Source organism: Pholcus phalangioides, unplaced genomic scaffold, assembly GCF_987345545.1.
Source record: "Pholcus phalangioides strain wild (caught in Gottingen) unplaced genomic scaffold, Ppha-v1.0 ptg000009l_1, whole genome shotgun sequence".
Classification (NCBI taxonomy): Eukaryota; Metazoa; Arthropoda; class Arachnida; order Araneae; family Pholcidae; genus Pholcus; species Pholcus phalangioides.
In genome coordinates this window covers 60,913,386-60,939,121 of record NW_028301602.1, presented here as the reverse complement: position 1 = coordinate 60,939,121, position 25,736 = coordinate 60,913,386, and the positions used below count along the sequence as shown (strand labels likewise).

At 34.8% G+C, this 25,736-nt stretch overlaps 1 protein-coding gene across 1 annotated transcript; it reads right to left on the bottom strand.

The window, feature by feature from the left end:
- Nucleotides 1-12,698: 12,698 nt before the first annotated feature.
- LOC149083432 (retinaldehyde-binding protein 1-like) lies at nucleotides 12,699-24,859 on the bottom strand. The gene is made up of 5 exons (XM_089236935.1): nucleotides 24,679-24,859; nucleotides 18,342-18,587; nucleotides 16,828-17,024; nucleotides 13,567-13,671; nucleotides 12,699-13,380 (listed from the first exon to the last, which is right to left on the bottom strand). The coding sequence occupies exons 1-5, from the start codon at nucleotides 24,812-24,814 to the stop codon at nucleotides 13,213-13,215; spliced, it is 852 nt and encodes a 283-aa protein (XP_089093061.1). The 5' UTR covers nucleotides 24,815-24,859; the 3' UTR covers nucleotides 12,699-13,212.
- Between the last annotated feature and the right edge of the window lie 877 nt (nucleotides 24,860-25,736).

Sequence of the window (25,736 nt, the reverse complement as noted above, 5' to 3'; positions counted from 1 at the left end):
GAAAACTTGCACAGCTACATAATTACACATCGCATTTATGCTTATTTTCCACTCGTGATCAAACGTTTCTGTAACCTTGAGATAACGGTTTTTATCGACGATTTCCTTTTGATTTTTTCTTTTCAATCGTAATAATGTAGGCAAAAAAAAAGAGGAAAAGATAAGGAGTTCATTGCGATCACCCCGTTCCATAAATATTCAAGGATAGCTTTCTTGTCCTGTCAAGAAATAAGTTGGTTACAATGTTATTCCTAAAACTTGATGCAATTAACTGCTCAACACTGATTTTAATCTCAAAGATATTTCAGTAATTTTAGCATGATTTTGGGGAGCTGATTTCGAATCTGCATTGATTTTGTCAGATTGGCTCTAATTTTAAGACAGAGATACAAAATACAAATCATATTGAAACCGTGCGTTATAAATAAGTATAGTATATCATTGGTACTGATATTTCAGTTAATTTTAGGGTCATTTTATGGCACTAATTCCGAATCTAGCATGCATACTCTCAACAATGTTATTTGTATGCTGTTTATGTATTGCTATTGAAATATAATTTTCACTTTATCTCAAAACCTAGAAAAAATCTGACAAAAACGATATCAAGTTCAGCATTAGTCTCCCAAAACCATCCTAAAAATTACTGAAATATCTTTGCACAAATGGTTTACTGTATTAATTTATAACAGTTTCAATGTGATTTGTACGTGGCTTATGTATTACCAATGAAATATAATTTTCACTTTATCTAAAAACTAGAGCCAATCTTACAAAACAAATGCCAGATTTAGATTCAGCCCTTCCAAATCACTGAATCACAGAAATATCTTTGTCAATGAATTTCCTGTATTTATTTATGTCGCATAGTTTCAATGTGATTTGTACACTACTTATGGTATTACCATTGAAATTGAACATTCACTATATACCAAAAACTAGAGCCAATTCGGCAAAACTAACACCGATTTTGAGATCAGCAACCTCAATATAACCTAAAATCATTAAAATTTATTTTAAGAACATGGAATTTTTTTTAGCAGTGATTTCAGAGAGATAGAGGGAGTTCTCACACTATGAGGAATGCCGCCTGTTAATGTTTGCCGTAAAACAACCGATAAATATGATAAGGGGATCAGTTGTAAATATTAGTTTCATTTCTCACTTATCAAATTATCAAAGTATGTTATATTTTTACTTTTTTTAAAATAGAGAGATTTAAGGAGTCTCATACTTTTTGAATGGCCAGAAGGCCACAAAATTTATGTTCTAGTAGAAATATCATTAAAATTATTATTTTACCGTTACTTTTTTTCGAACTTGATAACCATATTTTCGATTCTTTGTGTTATGCTAATAAAACACAAAGTTTTACGTACCTCCAATACTTATTTGTTTGCAAATTCCCAAATGTTAAGAGAAAAAATGTATTGTTAACGTCTTTGCCTGCATGATAAAATAGCATGACATCAGTGAAATTGAATAAAAATTGGCTCAAAATTAAGAATATCTGTTCATCAAAAGAAAGAAAATATTTGGAATCCATTCATATAAGTACTTAATCTGAATAAAAATATTAACTTCAATTGTAAAATTTTTAAATCTTACGAATTTTAATTTTTAATTTAAATTTCAGTATGAAAGTTGATCTTTCGAAAATGAAAATCGGTAATTTTCCTCATTTGATGAACTTTTCTTTATGAAAATTCTTAAACTATTTTTTTACTCCTTTTGCGCACAAGGTGTTAAAAGTGAATATTTTTTCCTGATGTTTGAAACTTATTAATACAGTTTTCGGCCGTCATTAATGTTTCATTCCAATTTTTTTTCCCAAAAACAAAACTAAAAAATACAATTTAAAAAAAAAATTTCGGAATTTTGAAAAAAGATTCAATGAGTAGTATTATAGTATTATACAATGAGTATGTTTACAGTATAATAGTATGTATATATAAGGCATATACGCAGAGATAACCAAGATTGAAACAATCATGGATTATGCGAAAATGCTTTCCAGAAACTGCTATGATTCTCTACACAACTCTGACTATGAGAGAACATCTTCGCGCGTGAAATCTCCAATTGTAATAGCACTGATACTTTTAGACTTAAACAGTCGAAAATTTTTCTTGAGATGTCCACACCCAATGTTCCGGGTCTCTTACACGTACTGATATTATATGGCTGATTTCTCCCTTCTATACTGTCAGATTGGATTCAAATACAAATACAACGCCACAACAGGCAAAATGCCCAACGAGGTGGCTGAGAAAAAGATGCCCATAACAAATATGGATATCATATATTTCAAAAATACAGCAACCCAATTAAAAACTAAAGTTATAAACAATATATACACATGATAAAATACTATACAATGCCCATAATACACTGCATATGTCATTGTAAATACTTCATGACTTACACATATTATATTCCCTATTTAACCTCGAGTTGAGCATTATTAGCCATTATTATTTTTATATCTACATTATCATATTCAAATAGCATTGATTATATCACTATTAACATGTTGCATCTCATCTCCAGCATATTACTGATCACATCGTGACTTTATTGTCACATTGTCATATTACACCGTATTATCACATATGATTAATTATGGCATCAATTATCATCAATATGTGATATCCATTAGTTCCTGTGGAGGTTTCTGTTTATTCCCGGGTATAAAGATGTACTTCCAGCCACATTTCAATTTTTTTCGCCATCTTAGAGAAGGAGCGAGAACACTCTTAAATTGCCATCATCCCTATACCAACTATGGCTTCAATGCACTACTCATTTAATTGGCAGAGCGTTGATGAAGGGAGCATGAGCTGTTAAAGTCTCATCATCGGTACCCCGATATGCGAGTGAAGGTTCAAGGTTCAAGGATCTTATTCCTTTAATGAATATGAATACATTTTGTTTTCAGACAACAAAATTTTGTTGATACGATGTTTTATCTTATAAACAAAATTTGATAGTGCATGTGATAACGTCAGTAACATCATTGCAATGACCCGTATGGAACCTTTGATTCTCCTTGGATGTTTTCTGTTTCAAATGTTTCTTTTGTGTGCAGTTCTAACGTGAATAAAATTTGATTTTATTCATAATGGGGTCCGTGTTGGTTTGCAAGATATACAGGGTTAGATTTCTCCACCGCAGACAACCAACTTTTCCTTACGAAGTTCAAATGGGAATAATGTCTAGATTAGGGGGTATCAGTTTGTGGGCCAGGTATGTGATATTTTAGCTGCTCGCGGACCAGAAACATTTATAACATAGGTTGACCCACACGTTGTTTAAGAGACATTTACGTAAATTCGGCCATCCGAACTTTTTAAAAAATGTCCGTTTTTAAATTTTTGATACATTCATCACATAGGCTATATTCGTCAAACACACTTTATTTTACTTGCCTTTGACAATTTTTTGGTTTAAATCGGTAAAATTACTTTTCTTTCGCAATTTTTGCTATAATTTACAATTTTACTTGCATTTATGCATATTTGACAATTTGGCTGCGAATAGGCAACTTTACACATCTTTCACAATTTTTGGCTGTTATTGGCAACTTTAATTTTTTTTGGTGATTACTAGCGCTATCCCGCGAAAATGCCGATGCTTTCCCTATTTTATAACGGAAATACGCGTGTTCGGGCTATTTATTTATCGTGTTGTGTACATTAATACTTTTCCCACCGGAACACCTTTCGTGAACCAGAATGGAACCACTTGGAGTAACTTATACATTTGGAACCAATTGTATGACGGAAGCCAAACATCGTATAAATATGAAAGTCGTATAAACGAGGCTCTACTGTATATCGCACTCCCCTCCCCCCCCCCCCCCCAATTAGCGGACGAAATTTTTGGTTCCATTGTAGTCCATTAATGAGAGGGTCGGCTGTATTCTTCGCGTTCTTGCTGCGCAATTATCAACGAGAGTATTACCCAACATCATAAAAAAGGTCACATTCACACAACTTTACTTGAAGAAGATAAATCTCATAAGAACAGATTTTTTTTATTCTTTAAATCGGAAAATGAAATCTTATTAAGAAACTAGTCAAAAAACTTTTCTTCTTAAATAAAAGCAACTGGTGAAGAAAAGGACATGGAATGGCTTCATCCACTAAGTGAGAATGACAAGAGTTAACATCTGGACCTCATAAAAGAAACATTCACAGGATGAAAAGAGCTTTACAACATTTCATCTTTCATTTTTTTTTCTCTTCTTTTAGCTGTAACGTTTTTTTTTTTATTCGTTTTACGTTTTTTTTTTGTCGATGTTGATTCAACAGCGAAAATCGAAAATTGGATTTCAACGCACTTTCCACACCCCCCTTTCTTTTTCTTCCTCCTTCATACGAAGTCTTAGAAATTCCATTTATAGTTTTTTTTTTTGTAAGAGGAGAAAATCTAAAAAGCAAGTTCTGGAAGATCTGTTTAAAGTATTGAAGAAAAATGCATTGAAGAAGAAAATGTTTCCGGGTATATACTTATAAAATTCACAATGCTGCGCTTCACCATGAGGACTTATATGACATTGTGCCATCATCTCATTGGTGTGCCGGGAAGATACAGTCAAACATGGCTGTAACGACATCGAAGATTCCGCTATAAGTACTGGAGGTGCCGTTCCAACCGATATTTGACGTTTTCAAGACCTTTTGACTAAAATGTAATCAGATGCTGTGCAAATACTGTGAGGGGAGTTGTTATGTTCAATATGATTAGGGTGAACGGATCTGATTCCGAAAAATACGGGGGAATCCTGATCATGAATACGGTACATCAGCTCTCGATACAAATATTACGCGTTGTCGGTGAAATCAACAAATATTGCTTATAAATAACCCTTGGCAAGAAATACAGGGCCACAGAAAGGCTTTGAAAGGACATTTAGGACGTATTTTACGGGAAAAATACTGAATGAAGAAATCATACCGAGCCGAAACAGCTGAAATTATGAATATAGAATTCAGTCAATACTTTCATTTTATCATGTAAGGGCTAAATATAAAGGGTTGTTTCGAAATTCGACCCCTAAAGGAGTCATAAAAGGGTTCAAAGGTAACATAGAAAATACGCCGAGTCGGAACTGCTGGAGCTATAATTATAAAACTTGTTCAGTAGTTTTATTTCAAGACGTAAATACTAACTAAGAAGGTGTTCACGAAATTTGACCCCATAGGGTGTCATAAGAGGGTCCAAAGGTTGCACAAAGAAATCATGCTTCACCGAAACCGCTGAAGCTACAAATATTAAATTTTGTCAGTAGTTTAGTTTGCTTGTATAATATCCTCCTATAGCGCTCCTATAGCGCTCCTATATCGCGCGCGCGCGATATAGAGAATCACTACGACGGGATTTCCGAAAATTTGACTCCCAAGGGGGTCCAAATGTTTTGGGGGAAAAATCATTGTAGAACAATTTAATTTTCTGATCATCAAATTCACGCGAATGAAACCGCTGGTTACAGCTAGTATTAGTATATAGTTGTTACCGTCAAAGACCGATATCTGGTAAATGCCGATATTCTCCGGTGAATGTCCGCATTCACGTAGTCGCTTGGTATATATCCGAAATATTTGCTAAATATCATTATTTCTCACTCACACCGGCAAATGTCGACATTCAGCATGCAGAGCATATCTATGCTTGTCGACATACACCGGCAATGGTTCGAATGTATAAGAATATAACTAAATATTCGGTCTTTAATCGACTATTTGGTATGTGTCGACATTCACCGGAGAAAATATGGACATTCCCTAATTTCGGTCTTTCACAGTAACACTGTCGCATTCATTCTAACACAATTCTAATACAATTTATAAATTTGAAAAACACCTTCATTTCCGGTTCTAGTTGAAAAATGTGGAACGTGAAGTATAAGTTCCACTGGAAAAAAACAGGACATTTTTGTGGGAAATTAGTCAATGTGGTAAAAAAAAAAAGGGAAATGTCCCGTTATATAAGGTTCATATCAATAAGCAAGTCGTAAAAAAAAAATCTCGACAACAAATATCAATAGAATAACATAAAAAAGCATAGCCGTAACGTGATGTAACGCTATACGCATTTCTTGGAAAAACGCTATGAAATGAAAGCAAAAGAGTGGAATAGGTATCGTTATATCCTAAGTCGTTGCATATCCACCTTTTATGTTATAAGCAAGGTTCATTTACATTTTTCTCTATGATGGGAATCAGCCAGACTACTAATCCGAGATGTCATTACAACTCAAGTCGCTATAACGAAGTTTGACCGTACTTCACTTTCAGATTCACGTCGATACATTTCATTTTTGTAATACTGATTAACTCAGAAATAGTCTGCAAGAAAAACATGCAAGATGTAGATAGCAACATGATTTGAATGCACAATGCGATTTATTTCGTTCCATAAGAGAAGTCGCGATAGAAATGTTCCAAGATGCAATGCTTCCTCATACGTTGCTAAACTGAATAGAAATGAGCTTTTCGAAAGCTTTTCAACAAGTTTTGAATAGGGTAATACTTTTACAAACAATGAAACACATGCACTATCCGTGTGTACTTGCAGAAACGGCGCTCGACAATCAGAAACGAATCAGCGTAATTACCTTAATAAGCATAATGGCCTGACTTTGGTAATTGAGAAACAATCCAGTTTTAGTTTTACACCGTGATAATCATTATCGGGGTATATTTTCCCTCCCCGTCTTGTGGGGAATGCAGTGGAAATGTTTTCTTCGAGAAATGTTGTTAACACGTCGCCTCCTATTTTAACATGTTTTTTTTATCTCTTCATACTATTGTTAGTGCAAGTTGTGTAAATATTGTTTCTTCTCCTAAATTAGTACAGAAAACAGAAATGGAGCCTTGATTTACAACTCGTTCGCACAATAACCAGTTCAAGTTGAGGATTTTATCGATTCTAAAATAAACATCACATAATCAGACAGCGGTATAATCTCGTCCCAAACGTTTCTCATTTGATTCGGAAGTATCCGTTCACCATATTAGATCGGGAGGACGTTGGACTACGACTACTACTACTACTACACCACACATGCACCTCGTCCACATTCCTCGGCGGAATTTCTAACGAATTGGTACATGCCGTGATGTGCGTGTACATGGTGGGAACCTAACGTGAAGTTTGTGTGTAATGCTTGTTATGTGTTATCCGGTTGAGCTAGGACGAGGTTACCAGATTTATCGCCGATTCGTCAAATTTAGAAATATAGATAATCCAAATTTCTTGCCAAATGCTTATACGTGAAATGGTTAACTGTAATGTATTTCTTGTATTTGGTTAAAATTAACTCAACAACATGGTTTTTGCAAAAAAAAAAACATATTTTGTCGAAAATTACTGTTGGTTACATTTCATTTTTTGAAAAACAATGAATGTTAAGAGTCAAATTCAGAGAGCATAAAAGTTACACATTGGAAACCAAAGATTATTAAATGGGAACAAAACCAAGGATTTCCGGGATTTCTCAATGATTCCAACTCATTCTACTCGTTTTCTGAAATGGCCATTGTCCGAATATTCATTCGAAGGGGGAAAAAAAAATGTTTTTTTTCTGTTTTTTACATAACTAAACTAAAATAATACAAACAATACTATTGTATTTCGGGAGTTAAAACGACAAAAGTTAAAGTCAGTTTTATAAAAAAAATAATAATTTTGATAATAAAGAATTACGTCAAAGGATTTCTCTCTGTCTCGGAATTTTCTTTTCTCTGATTGAACCAATTTTATTCTTTTCTTTCCTTTTTTTAATATTTTTATTTTGTTGTTACAAAAGAGAAAATCGTAAATTAGATTTTTCACAATACACTTTATTTTATTTTTATATATACTTCGAAAAATTTCATATTTCTATTTTACTTTATAAAAAGAAAAAGACGAAAGAAACAGGAAACGTGGAAGATCTGCCTCAAAATACAATGCGATCCGAACTACAAAAGACGAAGGATGAACGCATTGCTCGGACATTGAATGGAAATAACATTGCTAGACAATATGTTCCTATTTCAGATGAATTCAGTCGGAAAAAAGTAGAGTTTTATCATTTGGGGTTTTTTTATGTGAATCATGAATGATAGTAATCTTTTTCAGTTGATTTGTATCAAATAAAATAGCTGATAAGAGGAAAATTACATACAGTGAAACCTCGATATAACGATATTCTGCGGACAAAGGAAAAAAAAATCGTTGTTCAGGGAATATCATTATATGAAGAGGCAACGTTATCCTTACGTGTGATCGAATTTACGCTGTTGTTATCTTATCTGTATCGGAATTGTCAGTATCCCCAGAAAATGCGCTTTTATGTGTATTTATTCACCGCAAAAACTTGCAATATATTAGTTTATGAATGAAATACACTGCTGGCCACCCAAATTGCAACACCAAGAAAGACAAGAGATATCGCAACAATATTTATTTTGTAGGTAACATGTTGACCAAGCATCAAATGATTAAATTTATAGACTTCTGTGAAGTGTGGTTCCTGCCAAAATCAGTAGCCAGAGTAGCCGCCATTGTTGGAGATCACCGCTGCCACACGCTTCGGCATTGATTCAAAGAGACTTTGGATGTGTTCTTGGGGTACAGCAGACCAAGCAGCTTCCACGCGTTGCCAAAGTTGATCTGGTGTGGCAACTGGGGATGTAATCTGGGTCAATCGTTGAGCAACCATGGACCACATGTTTTCTATCGGCGAAAGATCCGGAGAGCGAGCTGGCCAGGGAAGCAATTCAATCTGGCGATTGACGAAGAACCTTTGGACAATGCGTGCCACGTGTGGTCGCGCATTATCCTGTTGAAATATGGCTGTGGGCAAGCCCTGAAGGTAAGGAAGGACAACTGGCTCCAACACCTCGGAGATGTAGCGCTGGCTTTTTAAAGTACCGGCAATGCGTACTAGAGGAGTGCGAGAGTGATATCCAATACCGCCCCATACCATAATAACCGGTGCAGGACCAGTGTGGCGATGCATAACGCAGCTGTTCAGCATCCTCTCCCCACGGTGTCTCCAGACTCGAATCCGACCATCGTGGTGTTGCAGACAGAAGCGTGACTCGTCAGTAAAGACAATTTCATTCCATTGTGCCGTCCACATCCTTCTTTCATCGCACCATTGGCGGCGGAGACGTCTGTGGTTCTGCGTCAAGGGTAGACGAAGCAATGGACGTCTTGCGGACAGACCACTCTGCTGTAAACGGCGTCGAATGGTACGCGCAGACACTGGATGATGCGGTACAGACTGAATGTGCTGTGCTGTGGTTCGTGATGTGGCTGAGCGATCCGTCACTGCCATACGCACAATACGCCTGTCATCACGTGAAGTGGTGCACTGAGGTGGATGCGATCGAACACGTCGGTCCGTCGTACCCTCCTGCATCCAACGATCACATATCCGCATTACAGTTGTTTGGTTTCGTCCAACACGACTGCCGATTTCCCTGAAAGATAATCCACAATCTCGGTAGGCCACTATCCTTCCTCTGTCGAACTCGGATACTTGATCAAAAGATGATCGCTGTTTTCTACGAGGCATAATTGATCGTTTTTTTGAAAAAACCACAAGAAAAACACAATTGCCGTACTTTAAATCGTCGAAATCTCCAAGCCTTAAATAGCGCTTTGAAGTGGCGCCACAAGCGCGCGTGATGTGCGTCTGCGCTGAAATTCTAATCATTTGCATATCTCACCTCCGCTAATGCATGTTGTAAATTTCATATTATTTGCATGCTTCCTTCAGGGTGTTGCATTTACGGTGGCCAGCAGTGTACATTTAGATACATTGCCCTGTAGAGGAGTTCGCCGCATTGCACTTTTGCGCCGTATATACACAGAAAGTATCAATACCAATAATTTTAGTTTCAGGTGATCCTTTAGTGCAAAATATCCGTGTTGTTCGACGCTTTCAGAAGAACGAAAACAAGTGACGAAGTTAAAATTGAATTCAAAACTGCAAAACTAAAAAAAAAAATCGTTATTTTGATTTCAAAAATCCCCTAAAAATGTTACTATAGAAGGATTCATGATAGTAAAGGATATCGTTGTTTAACGATATCAAGTTTAACATTAGACTATAGGCAATCCCAAACGAGATTTGAAAAAAAAATATCGTTGTAGAGGGATTTATCGTTACCCGATTGTTACATCTCTTGTCGTATCAGCGAGGTTTGAATGTATTTTATTTTTGAAATTTGATTTTAAGGTTTCTTCTGTGAAAATTGCTTTTAATGTGTTGGATCAGGTGAATAAAACTTTTTTATAATATCCATATTACATGAAATCTTTGTAGTGAGATGATTAATCTGTCAATTAATGAGTAATTTTACAAGGTGCGTTCCATAAGAACTAAGAGTAAAATCGTAAAATATAAAGAAATATAGTTTTAGCGAAAAATAATTTATTCTTTTCGAAAAATATCTTCCCTCAGATAGTATGCAATAGTAGTCCCGTCGTCAATCCACTATTCGAAGCAAGTAGAGGAGGCTTTTTCTGAAAGTTGCCTCAGTAGAACGCTGTTAACTAGCTCGTGCTAGTTAAATAGGAATATAGAACAGAGGGAATATTTAAAATTATTATTTTCAGATATATTTAAATTGATAGTTTGGAGTATTTAAATTTGATTTTTGGATTTAACTATTTAGAACTGTAGGTCTCCAGGCGCCGATAGCAGGCGACAGTAACCGATATACTATATGTACAGCAAACAAATAATTGAACAATAGGAACGTAAATAAGAATGGTTGTCTATGGATGGTAAACATGTTTCTTGAAGGTTTATTCATAAGATTGGCCACTGCCGATCCATCCCTAATTTCTTTGTCCAAGCGACTCTCCCTTCAGGACCCCGAGAACCCCAACGGCCATGGCCTAACCTTTAACCTACATCGAAGCTTCCCATGACTAACACTCGGCATTTTAGATCCTCTGTTATACTTTAATTGCACCCCCTAAATAAAGGGATTCTACTTCTACTTAAATGGCCGTCATCTATTCTCAATCTTGAAATTTGTCTATTCATTCGTTGGTCCCCTTTATTTTCTTCGATTCCCCGCTTTCTCTCCAAGAAAACACTCCTCGGACGATCCCTTTTGCCTAGGGCACCCCTGAAGTACAACCGACCAGATGCTTTGTGACGGTAACTAAAAGATTCCCTAATGAATGGCGATTGCCCCATCTACTTGCATCGGCCTGTGATTGTATTTCTTTTAATTGGGACTATGTTCCCACCGCTTGGACAAAGCTTCTTCCATCGACATGACGCCGCTTACTTTAAACCCTCAAGAAACATGTTTACCATCCATAGACAACCATTCTTATTTACGTTCCTATTGTTCAATTATTTGTTTGCTGTACATATAGTATATCGGTTACTGTCGCCTGCTATCGGCGCCTGGAGACCTACAGTTCTAAATAGTTAAATCCAAAAATCAAATTTAAATACTCCAAACTATCAATTTAAATATATCTGAAAATAATAATTTTAAATATTCCCTCTGTTCTATATTCCTATTTAACTAGCACGAGCTAGTTAACAACGCCACAGCTATAATAACGTCAGCATCTTCACTAAAATTTTCTGCCACATAGATTCTCCTTCAACGTAGGGAACCGCCAGAAATGGTGCATTACCCGGACTGTTAGGGGGTTGTGGCATGATTTTTATATTGCATATACATTCGAATCCCGTTTTAACGAACACCGTTATAGCGAAAATCTCATTTTAACGAACATTAACTATAAAATAGGGTCTTTTATTTATGGACGTATATACAGTAGTAAAACTAATAACTACTACTACTAAACTAGACATGCGCCTCGTCCATATTCCTCTGCGAAACTTCTAACGAATTGGTACATGTTGGAATGTGTGTGTATGTATAGTGAAGCTTCCGTGAAGTTTGTTTCTGTCTAATCCTTGTTATATGTAGTGCTGCCATCTGGAATAGATTTTTTAAACTATTGGTTTTTCCTCAACTTATGAGTGAAGTGTAATAAATGAATAATTGTAACGTTGTAGGCCTGTTGCTCTCTGCTGCGAGACTTTTTAATGAGGAGATCGGCTCACATTCGCGCCTCAAAGTTGAGAACATGCTTATCGTATTTCTTTTTAAACGTGTAAATTTTAGAATTTACTTCCTCCGGGTAAACTTAGAATAAATTCTTAGGGGCCATTCAAGTATTACGTAAGCAGATTTTCAGCCATTTTCGACCCCTCCCCCCCCGTCAGCAAAATTTCGTCAGCAGCTTAGAATATTTCATGCCTTCAAAAGGGGGTGGTTGATGACGTAAGCAACCTTCAAACCCCCCTCCCCTCCTTTGTTATCAAAAGTCAGCAAATCCGAAACCCCTCCCCCCCCCCTTGATGCTGACGTAATACTTGAATGACCCCTTATGTGAAAAATGATGATAATAATACCGGTGTTTGTAGTTTCTATTGTTCGATGAGGGAAAACTGGGTATGATGTGATTAGTTTTTTTCCTCTTACGATTTTTCCTTTTAGACAGTTTAAGTGTTAAAATATACCTCTCTCACAATACAATTTCAATAAGGTATACACCAGAAACGAAAACAACCGGAATACTCATGATGTGTACACGCATCTTATTATGGAGAGGAAAATTCGTGGAGTTCGTTATCAAAATGGAAAACATAGGACAAATATAAATAAAAAAGTATTAGGAAATTTTATTAGAAGTGATGGATGACGACGGTGACCGATGATCAACAACGGTAAAAGATTTTTAATGAGTTGCATTTTTAATGAGTTTTATATTTACGGCTTTAAAAAAAAACACGTTATATTTCCATAATATCCATAAAACCTTTACAATCTCTCAGAAAATCAGAAAAAAAAAAATGCTACAGATAAGATACGGTGACAGAGGAGACAGATTCCAAATAACAAGTTGATAACAATTGATGAAAAAAGTAACAAAATAACAAACAACAATTAATGGGTTTAAAGAAATGCTTCTATTTTCTCATGATTCGTTTCATCGTGAATATCGGAAGTAGCCTTTCGATTTGACCAATGAATAAATATTTCCATGCACAGAAAATGATGAAATAGGTTTTCCGCTCATAATTTTTCCTTCCCGTTTAATGAATGAAGTATTTTTAAATAATAACACCCCACCTGTGTCGTATTTGCGCGAATAAATTGTTACAGTATTTTATTAGTTCAGTGCTGATTTCTGTATGTTCAGTACGTAATCAGGTAACGAAGCGTCCTTCACCCAGTGATTTTTCATCCTATGCATTGGTATTTTGCCTCCGAAATTTTCAGGAACTACATTCCCCTGCACGTGTTTCAACACACCCTCCGATGATTTATGGACAACAACCTGTATTGTAAGAAATAATATTCATGCGTAAGACGAAGAATTCAGTCAAAAGAAAGTTCCATAATAAACATTATCGGATTGAAAATAATAATTATTATTATTACACTATATATATATATATATATATATATATACCAAACGCTTAGAATAGTAATCAACGATATTTGAGGATAGAAAAAACATTACCCTTTTCTTCATTTTTTCAGAAAACATCAATATTGATAATATTACTTTCGTAAATAAATTCGGATTAAAAAAATGGATCGCTTTCATCCGCATGGGCAGGCATTCCTGTAAGTGAGAGGGGGAATATGACACGGTTATATCAAAAAACTCACATATTAAACTCATTTTTGTTAATTATTTATATTAAATTTATAGCTATTTTTATTTCACTCATATTGAACAAATCACTCACTATTATTAATAATTCCTATTAAACTCGTTTTTGTTATTTATTTTCATCAAACACATTTTTGTTATTAATTAATGTTATGGAAGAGTAGATAAACTTTTTTTTGGGCCAGAAATACACTGCTCAAAACAATCAGGGGAGCAAGCAAAAAAGTGAAGAAAACTGTGCGAGACAGCCACGTATTGGCATACAATGGATAGTACACGCGTATCAATGCGCAATACAGAAAAAAGACGTAAAAAAATTTGGAATTAAGCTTTAATTCTTTGAAAATATGGAAAAAACATGAAAAGATGATTTAGGGCAACAATTTGGTTACATGTAAACGATAAAAAAAAGTACTGTTTAGACATGATGCATGAGTTTTAATAGGGCGTGTGGTCTCCTCGAACAGCTAAGACTGCTGCACACCTGTTTGCCATGGATGCGATGAGGTTATCGATCAGACTTTGGGGAATACTGTTCCACTCCTCAAGAAGTGCAATCTGCAAGTCTCGGACAGTAACAGGCGGCCTTGGTCGCGCAGCAATGCGTCGTCCTGCGATTCAGGTCAGGAGAGCACGCTGGCCATTCCATACGCTGTATTGTTTCAGCTTCAAGCATGTTCTCCACCAGACGAGCTCTATGCGGTCGGGCATTATCATCCTGGGAAAAAAAAGGAATCTCCAATGGCTCCAGCGTAAGGGATGACATGAGGTCGCAGTATCTCGTCTGCATACCTTCGGGCCGTCAAAGTGCCATTCCGAATGATATGCAGGTCCGTACCTCCGCCTATGCTGATTCCACCCCATACCATCCAACCAGCTCGTCTGTATTGTGACCTTTCACGAACGAATGCGGGGTTATTTCGAGTACCCCTGTCCCTCCATGCCAGAACACGTCGGGTGTCACACTCCAGACTGAATCGGGACTCGTCTGTAAACAGCACTTGGCTCCAATCATGTTGCTCCCAATCTCGATGTTCAGCAGCCCATCTTCTTCGGGCCGCACGGTGGCGTGGGGTCAACGGAATGCAGACCATTGGCCTACGTGCATAGAGCCCTCCCTCATGAAGCCGATTACGTACTGTTTGGCTGGACATCCTTCGTCCTGTTGCCAAGAGCAACCGTCTTTGCAGCTGCGTAGCATTCTCTGTTCTGTTTCGACGGGCTGTTAACCGTATATACCGGTCATCAGTTGCTGTAGTGGCGCGTGGCCGACCTTGCCCTGGTCGACGTCTAACATTTCCTGTTTCTTGGAATCGATTCCACAGCCTTGCGACAACACTTCTGGCGACTCCAACAGCGTCCGCGACACTACGTTGTGTTTGCCCGGATTCCAGTCTGCCTATAACACGCCATGCCATGGATTCCGGTAAATCACGTTGTTGAGACATCCTCAAGTCACCTTGTCTCAAAAAAAAAAAAAAAAAAAAAAATACTGCGCAATCGAATTTCACAGTTACGGCAGTAAAACAGACGTTTCTGCAACATCCCGATTTCTGCCCTTATCTCCTTTTTCTGGTTTTTGACGTCATGAACTTTGATTTGCATATGAAGTTTTCTTCTTCCGTTTCCTGCTAGGCTTTAAATTATGGACGATTCATTTTATGTTACTTATCGGTATACATCTTTGCGTAATTTTGTTAAAACCATGTGCTCCCCTAATTGCTTTGAGCAGTGTACTAAGAATTCACCAAGGAATATGGCAAATATACGGAAAGTACAATACAATTGAATTTTCCGTATATTTGCCTTATTCGTTGGTGATTTCTCAATTTATGTTAAAACATTACCATTGTTCATTTATATTAAATTCGTTTTGTTAGTTATTTACATTAAAAAAATGACTATTTTAATTAATTTTATTCCTATTATTAATTATTCCTATTAAACTATTTATTGTTATTTATTTTTATCAAACATATTTTTGTTATTTATATTATTATTATTTTATGCTTTATTTATATTTAACTCATTACTTTATCATTCATTAATATTATACTCCCATTTTTGTTAATAATTTTTATCAAATTTATTAATATTTTTATTTAATTTATATTAAACAAATTATTATTATCAATAATTCTTACTAAGCTCATTAATTAATTATTCAGTTAATTAAATTTAATTAATTAGTTATTAATTTATATTAAGCTCGTCATCATCAGTATTTATTTATCACACTGATTTCAGTTATTTATCCATGAATAACTTAATTATTAAACTTATTATTTTATTACCCATTATTATCAAACTCATTATATTTCATTATTCACTTATTAACACGTGATAATTACTATAATTTATATTGAACTCATTTTTGTTATTTACTTATACTAGACTCATTGATATAATTCACTTATATTGAACTCATTATTATTATTTATTTATATTAGACTCATTATTATTATTTATTTATATTAGACTCATTATTAATATTCATTTTTTTTCAAGGTGGTTGTAAATATACTGACACTATACTTGGACGTTTGTATGTAGCGCCCATTCTGATGGAGGTATTTTGATTTGATGAAACTTGATGAATAGGATATATAGACCATGGGGAAACGAAAGATTCAATATAAAAAGAATTAACCACCAGGTGAAAAAATGGCGCTTTTCATCTTTTTCCCATGGTTCAAATAACGTATATATACAAGTTTCAATGAAATACGTTCATCACAACAGGCACTACAGAAGTCGTAGTAGTGTCAGTATAATTAAGCCGAGTAGTGTCAGTTTAATTATAACCACGCTGTTTTTAACCTTGTTTTTATTCATTTATAATGAACTAATCATTATTATTATCATTCGTTCATATTAAACTAAAATGATAACATACATCCGAAATGAGTTCATATATGAATGAATAATAACAACGATGATGAGTTTAATATATATAAATCAATAAAATAATATTTTGTTATTTATAAAACTCGTTATTGTTATTTATTTCATAATTATTTGTTTATATTATATTACACGCAATTTCCATTGAAGTGGAACAATATTCGGTTATGATGATGCCTTATTCAAGTAATTATTTCTTACCATCATAATTTCGTACATTAAAGTAACATAATGCGGAGTGACGTAACGAGCGTAGCGTAACTGTAAAGTGTTCTCGAAATCGAACAACAAGATTATCCCATTCACTTGTGTCATCGGATCACTCAAAGCATTCAGAAAGACAAATATCATGTACCTGTATACATCTTCGATGTTGACTTTCGAGGGGTCCCAGTCATCTGCGGAGATAGAATAAAATAATATTTGCAGTGGACGCAGTTTTTACACCTCTCTCTCAGGAAAAATTATTTATGGCATTCAAAAATGAAAAGCGAAATAATTATTATATTTCTTTCAAAACGTCAGGAATTATTTCTTAATATTAAAAATGACAATAAAAAGTTCTTGACATTTATGAGGGTTAATTTATGCGATTCAAATAAATAATAATAATAAAAGAAAAGGGAAGCGAGTGTTTTTAATGAAATCATCTTATTTCTCGCCTGTCAAATAAAATTTTTAATAACTACAGAGAAACGCCATTTGAAAATCTCCATTGAATTTATTTTTTAATACTTATGGACGGATAAATGGATAGTAATTTTTCGCGGTTCTGAAATAATTTTCCCAGCTTAATACAGAGCATGCCGCTTAATATGATCACATCGGACTCGGGTTTTCTGATAACAATAACCGATTGATAACCATATAAAAAAAATCCTGGTTGTAGGTACGATGGCCATAAGTGTCGTTTGGACTAACGGGGACACAACTATGTATTCTTACCCATATAAGCACGTTTTAAAATGTTAGATCGTGAAATTTTTTTTAGACAGTATTCTCTAATACAGGATTTTTTCCCCTTAGAGCTAAAATCCATTTTTTTTTTATTCAGAAATCGTGGGGAGTTAGAATGGGACTATCTGAACGTGTTTTGTGAATTACGATAATATTTATAATCTACGGTATGTTGGCCAAGAAACTATAAATGTGGTCAGTCGAGAAACTGCCCATGAACTGAAAGAAGGGACTTCATTTTTACCTTACGTATAACTTCATTGTAAGAAAACCATTGCAAAAGCAGCGTTACACGTACACGGATCGTAGCGGCTATTACGGCCACAACGATTAGGATATTGTGAACCGAGTAGGGAAATTTTGGTCAATAAGGCCTTTTGACCTTCTACATTGCCTTTCAGACTGAAAACAATAACGTATTGGGTAATAAATATGTCCGATTCAACCTTAGCTTCAAAATATGCAAAAAGAAAAAAAAAATCGATGAAAAAATTTCGATAACATAACTAATAACTATAAACGTATTTTTCCATGTTATGATATTGGTGTGTTCCTTACTTTGCAAAGGTGAAAATAAAATAACACTCGATGATAATATAATCTGTGATTGCAATAAGTGGCGTCTGCTGTATCAATCAGTTTTTAAGAACGATATAAAATGTTGCGTTTGCCGAAAGTAGTCAATAAAATCAAAAACTTCTGAATACTACAGCATGCAGTCAATAAATAAATTAATTGAATACGCATTTAATACTTACGGAAAGAACCAGTAAGAATAGCGCAGCCATCTTTATTGCGCAAAGGAGAAAACTTTGTGACACCCATTTCTATGAATTTATCAATCAAATCACCATCTAAAGGCTGGAATAAATGTTTGTGTTTCTTTATGATTGAGACTAATTTCTTGATGGAATTGAAAGCTTCTTTGACGCGGTATTTCCGTACTCTCAAATACATGACGATCACTTCGTCGCTGAACCATTCTTCATTTATATGCTTCTCATCTAAACGAATAGAGAGAAGACGATGAAAAATAAATAAAAAAATTAGTGATGATTCCGATTTCTCCAAAGAAAAAAGTTTCCCTTAAGCAAATAAGCTGTGTGAATTTTAGATCAATTAAGATCTTTAAAGTATTTATTTTTTACAACAAAATATGAAATATTGCAGCTTTTTTTTTACATTTTCGATATTGGTAATTGGATCCGTGTCTAGGGACAAAATATTTACAGGATCTTCTTCCTTTTTCCTCTTTTATCAGCCACAATAGAAAAAAGTAAAATGGAAATTTAATGATAAAATAATAAGCAGAACATAAATATAAAAATATAACATAAATTTTGCAACCGACGTCCTTTGCTTCTATGGTCACGTGACTAAGGATTTGCTAAAAGGAAAGAACGTATATGTTTATCTCGATTACCAGATCATGCCCAGCATGATAAAATCTTGAACCATTTACACGAGATGGGATCGGGAGCAACTTGCTTCATTAGATAGAATCATGGTTGAGAGATAAGTCACAACGGGTTATGATGAACGGGGAATTTTCTGAAGAGTGGATGGAGTCCTTCAAGGAAGTGTCCTTGGGCCCATACTTTTTTCACTTTTTTATCGATAAACTCGATTAGTGTATCGATGGGGTTGTCAGCAAATTCGCAGATGACGTGAATCTAATGGGGGGGGGGGTGTAGTGGGGAATTGAATCGATAAGAAGATGCTCCAGACGAACTTGAATATGATTCCAGCATGGGCTAATGAATGGAGAATGACCTTTAGTGTTGATAAGTGCATGGTTGCTCATTTTGTTTCAAACAACCCACGTTTCACTTACGAGTTGATTGGTATTACTGTCCCGTATACAAGTAGAATTACCGATTCAGGAATTCTCATTGACGAGTGGCTTAGGTTTCCTGAACATTGTTCAGCAGTGGTCAAAAAAACTAATAGAATGTTCGGTTTCACTCTTATAAAGCTCTGTTCGTGCTATCCTAAAATAATTCTTCCGCTTTTCCGAGGCTTAGTTCTTCCTCAGCTCGATTAAGTTTTGAAGACCATACCTACAGAGGGATACAGATGTGGTTGAAGGGCTGCAGAGAAGAGCTACGCATGTCCTTGTTGGGACACGGAGCTTTAGTTATGAACAGAGACTCCTTTTTTTTAATCGTTTTACATTGGAGGAGAACGTGGGTGTCAGGGAGGGGGGGGGGATATGATCAAAATGCTTAAAATTTTCAACGGGATGGATAGGAGAGACCATGAGTTATTAACATACCGTCAACCAACTGCTTCGACAAAGGGACACCAGTATCGTTTAGTAAGGACGAATTCCGGATTGTGGTGTCGTAGAGAGTTTTACTCTAATAGGATTGTCAATAAATAGAATAGCTTACCTCTGGTGGTCGTGAATTCTAACACAATTGACACGTTTAAAAAGAAGTATGATAGATATAGTGGAATAAATCCAGAAGCCATCCATACTTAGATACGACAACCATAATCTTTTTAGGGGCTGTGTATAATATGATATTAATTATTCGTTTTTTCTTTCGTGATATATGCTTTATTTTGGATTGTGGGATTTTGGGGTTACATTTGACATCTATATTTTTCATGGACATCTTTTTCAGCCATCTCGATGGGCAATTTGCCTGTTGTGGCCTTTGTGCTTGTATCTTTTATATATAGTCGAACTTGGTTAATTAAAAGTCCAAAGTCGAATTATCGAATTAATCTGTCCGCAAATTGATTACACATGGCAACTTAATCATCAACCTTCACATAGGATAATAATTAGCAATTATTGAAATCTTATCATCAGCTACGAAACAGTTTTGTCAATTTTAATACTTTATAATGATATTAATTTATCTCGATACGAAATTATTTCTCAAATTTTTTTTTATAATTCTTATGCTATCAAGGAAATATAATTTCATTAACGTAGTACACACAAAATTTGTACTTTCTACGCTCTTAATGATGGCAGAAAGATTCATATTTTGAATGGCACACCTTGATATAAAGTTCTCGATGCTGCAAATGAACATTAAATTGTCAAAGAAAAGAGTAGAGAAAAACAGAAGTTTTAGACTTTTATTTGCTTTTAAAAATTTGTTGTTCACACAATGACTTGTCAAATAAAAAATTCCGACTTACAGAATGCTAAATTTGCTCATACAAAAAATCGTAATTTTTCCCCTCAAAATTCGAATTATTTGAAATAAAAGAAACGTGTTGAAATTAATCAACTTCTATTGCGTGTGTGTGTATAATGTTCTAATATAAATATAACAAATTTTATATAATTATAAATATATCATATAAATATAAAAATAGTTAATATTTATTTAAATATTATACGATCTTATAAATTATTTGTTAGGTCATTTTAGTTGTGATTAAAGGCAAAAAAAAATAAAGTACTGTTTTTCAAAAAACTAGTTGGTACATCAAAGTATCATCGGTAGATAAAGGGATAAGAAAGGAAGCTGTTGACTGTTGGAACTGTCAAGGAAGTGAAATAGCGTGGTCAGAACTTTGCCGATGTATCTTCAGTATGTTTAGAAGAGAACGATTTTGTTTCATGGGAGTCGAAAAATGTTTGCCGGAGATAAGATTATCTCCTTTTTAGATCTGATTAATAACAATAATAAAAATAGATCACGAGTTTTTTTTGCTTCAAACATTTCTGAACCTAAGAACCAGTGAAATATTAGAAACGATTCGACGTAATACGAAATTACTGTTCCTTTAATTAAACCTATGTGAATATGATATTCGTGGCACATATCCTACTGAATAGTTTTCATTTAATTAGAATCGAATTGTGCTCACCGACTGCCAATCTCATCTTCATGGACCTGGTCCTCGGACCATGGAATGAGAAACGCCGCTATGGCCATCTCTCGTAAGTTTGAGCCTCAGACTGAAATATTTTACAAAACTTCGCCGATGACTTGAATATATATTTATTAATTGGAATATATATATTCCAATATATATTCCAGGTTCTTTCCCGAATTGGTGAAGCGATGCACTTTGACTGACAGACTATCATTGTGTAATATCTACAGCAGAGATGCTCAACTTTTAGGAGAGCGCAGGCTACCCAAGTGATTTGTTAAATTGTCGTGGGTCCCAATGAAATGAAATGAGTCCAAACTTTTTTTTTTAATTTTACATTGGGGAATAATATTTTAAAACAAAGTTCTTCGTATCTAGGCAGTCTTAAGAATGTCATGGGCCCCCGGATAAAGGAATTCTTTTGAGGACCTAACCTGGCTGAAAATGCCTGCCTAGCAATTCATATGCTTAATCTAGAAAATCTTGACCAATCTCATTATTACGAGGCTCCCGGGCATAGCCCGTGTGGGCCGCTTCTTGACGTTCGTAGTAGAAACAATTACTGGAAGTCATAAACAGGGTTCCTTGATTGAGTTCTTTTGAAAGGAGGGCTTAGTTTAGCAAGAAATCTTTTAACATGCTATTCTGTTTCGGGAAAAAAGGACGGTCGTTCCAAACTCTCATTCTTAGTAATTAATTGTTTTGTTCGCTTTGAGCTCGCTTTGAGATTCCGAAGACCATATTTGGCAAAAATGAATAAAGCACGAATGATCTTCAGAAACATATTTCCAGCATTGTTTTCTTTTATTGTTCTTATTATTGATTCGATTCCATTAATATTTCTGAAAATAAGTGAAACATTTGGTCAATCGCGTATGAAAAGACAGATAAGCGAAAATAAAGAAAGGATATATTAAACTGCATTTTTTTATGAAAAAGCCGATGTATTAAAATTATATTAGTCGGGAAATATTTTCCTAAAAATAAAAAAAGCCTCTTTCTTATGTACTGCATAAACCTAAAATGAAAGATATAAAGCACTATATTAACAACAGAGTTCTTTTCCTTTTCCTTAAGTTTAGTCTCCTCGTCCATATCAGACTCTTTGCAGACGATTGAATCATCTACCAAACAGTGCACAACGAATCCTACCAAAAATCTCTCCAAAATAATCTCAACATTAAATCCGAATTGGTGCTCGTCCTGGCAATTGCTCCTTAACTCTTCTAAAACAGTTTTTGTCAAACTTACTCGCAAAAGACTTCACCTCGATATTGTTAAGTCAGCCACCTCGTTGGGCAATTTGCCTGTTGTGGCGTTGTATTTGTATTGTATTTGTATTCTTAATCTACCAATAATTCTCCAATCAACGAGGTTTCCTATTATAAATATCTGGGTGTAATTATTTCTTCCGACCTCCGTTCGAACCTCCATGTTGATTACGTCTTTCATAAGTGTCTCCAGAAACTCTTTTTTTTTTCGTTGAAACCTTAAAAAGTCCACGCGTCACATCAGACATCTCTGCTTCCAAATCTATATTCTCCCTGTACTTTCATACGCCTGTGAAATCTGGGACCCCCATACTCTCTCAAACATAGACAAATTAGAATCTATTCAAAATAAATCCGCCCGCTTCATTCTTAACTATTGGTCATCCTCTGCCACCGTTACTGAACTCAATATCCAATCGCTTTCCACTCGTAGACCCATCTCTCGACTGAATTTCTTTTACAAAATCCTTCACGGCCTTTTCACATCGACACTTCCAATTTTTTTAACTCCAGCTTCATACTTTTCCAATAGAATTAACCATTCCCATGAAGTGAAACCCATCTTTACGTTCACTGATTGTGTCAAATTTAGTTTCTTTCCTCGAACAATAACCGATTGTAACAACCTCCCAACAAACGTTATTGATTGTACAACAGTTTCCGATTTCTTTTGTGATATCAACTGTCTCTTCCGTCAAACTTCACCACTGCATTTCCTTGTATAAAATAAATAAATAAAGCACTATTCGGTCCCAGGGTGAAGCCATTCAGGGTTGTCAGTAACAGGAAAATCGTCTTTACCAGACGAAAGGCCAGCTGCGTTTCAACAATTTCAGGGCACAAAAAAAAAAGTTTGACTTTTCCCCGACTTTTCCTTTGCCCCGATTTAATACATTAAGAGGGGGCGGGAAGGAATCGGCATCTATTTATTCAGAATATACAGGAATGCTGAGAATGAAAAAATTTAAACACACAATTAAATGTAAATTAAATAAAAATTGACGAACATTTAAGCACAGAAGGTAATTTTAAACTAATGAGAGAAAAAATTTTCAAAACTGATGAAAACCTTAGCAATAGATGAATTAAAAATAATTGAAAGAAATAATTCCAGAACCAATGAAAATTCAGAATTAACGGAAGAAATAATTCTAGAACTAATGAAAATTCAGAACTAATGAAAGTAATAATTCCAGAATCATCGGTGAACAAAATTATTCCAGAATGATGAAAGAAATGATTCCAAAATTAATGAAAGAAATGATTCCAAAATTAATGAAAGAAATGATTCCAAAATTAATGAAAGAAATGATTCCAAAATTAATGAAAGAAATGATTCCAAAATTAATGAAAGAAATGATTCCAAAATTAATGAAAGAAATGATTCCAAAATTAATGAAAGAAATGATTCCAAAATTAATGAAAGAAATGATTCCAAAATTAATGAAAGAAATGATTCCAAAATTAATGAAAGAAATGATTCCAAAATTAATGAAAGAAATGATTCCAGGATCATCGATGTGTGTAAAAGAAATAATTTCACAATTAATGAAAGAAATAATTCCAGAATTGATAAAAATTCAAAATTTTTACCGAGGAAAAAATTCCGATTCTAGAATTGATTGATCACAATCAACGGGGAAAAAAAACTCCAGAAGTGATAGAAACGCAGAATTAATTAATGAAATAATTACAGAAGTGATGAAAATTAAGAGTTAATGTGTGTGTGTGATGAAATCAGCAGTTCCTCTACTAACTAAAATTCAGAATTAACGCAAGAAATGAAAATTGAAGAATTGATTGAAGCCTCCAATAATTCACCGTGAGGGTGCGGCCACACAAAGTGCGAGGCTTCGTGTGAGGACCGCACTTGTACATCCCTTGGGGCGGCGGGGCGGGCGGCTCTGGTCAGTAATACTGTATAATACAGAAACTGTAATTTGAAATAATATTGTTTGTCATTTTTTTATCAACTCACTTCGCAGAAGTCTTCTTACTTGACCAATTTTGTCAATTTTGTTCTCCGAACTCTCACACCACTCTTCTTTAGATTTTCTCACAAATATTTCGGGCAGGTATCCCATAATAAATGGATATGTTTCTTCAGCATCCATATTCTCTTGTTTTCCCCCGATTGTGTCAACGCCAGTTCTTCTTATTGCAATGGCCAGTTTCAACAAAGTTTGCAATAGCTCGAAAATAAAGAAAGCATTGACGTAAGACTATGTCGACGAATGAACCAAATTAAAAACAAAACAATTAAATTAGCTATATGCGCAATTTTTTTTCCTTTGTTATTCAGAAGCAAGGAAAAGAGTAATTATAGACATGGAGCAGAGAGAGAAACTTATTGTAACTGTTTCCCCCAATATGCCAGACAGTTTTCACCTGTTTTCCCCTTCTTTGTTAATTAAAAACCTAGTATTTTAAGAGATATCCACTTGTTTTCCATCTTTTTTCAAAAAGGTGGAAAACAAGAAAGAATAGAAAGAAAAAGAAAAGTATTTCGAGAAAAAAAGAAGAAAACACTACCCATCTTGATTTTTCACCTCACGGATTTACTTCTCGATTCCTAGGATGATGGAAGTAGAGGGAAACTCACGTGTAAAAAGAGTGTGTGTTTCTGATTCATTCGAGGATATTTGGCAATTATTATCTATCCTCATGACTGTCAATTTTCACCGCAAATAAAAAAAAAATTCCCATTCCTTCCTTCGTTGTTCAAAAACATTGCTATTAATAGATACAAGGTGCACGTATGTGTGAAAGTCCCTCTATATCCTGGAATAACTCGCGAATCGTTGATCCTACAGGCATATTTCCAGTTGGAAAGAAGTATCCAAACAACGTGCAGACCTCAGATACGTCATTCATATTGCATTAGGGTTGTTATAGTTATTATAATTAAAAAAAATTAACTTTTTAGTTTGGTCACCCTGTTCTAAAAAAAACCCCGAAAGTCATTGCGCTCCGTTTTTAATGAGCCCAAAATAAAAAATTTCATTTTTAAGTGTAATATTCGCTGAGATAATCAAA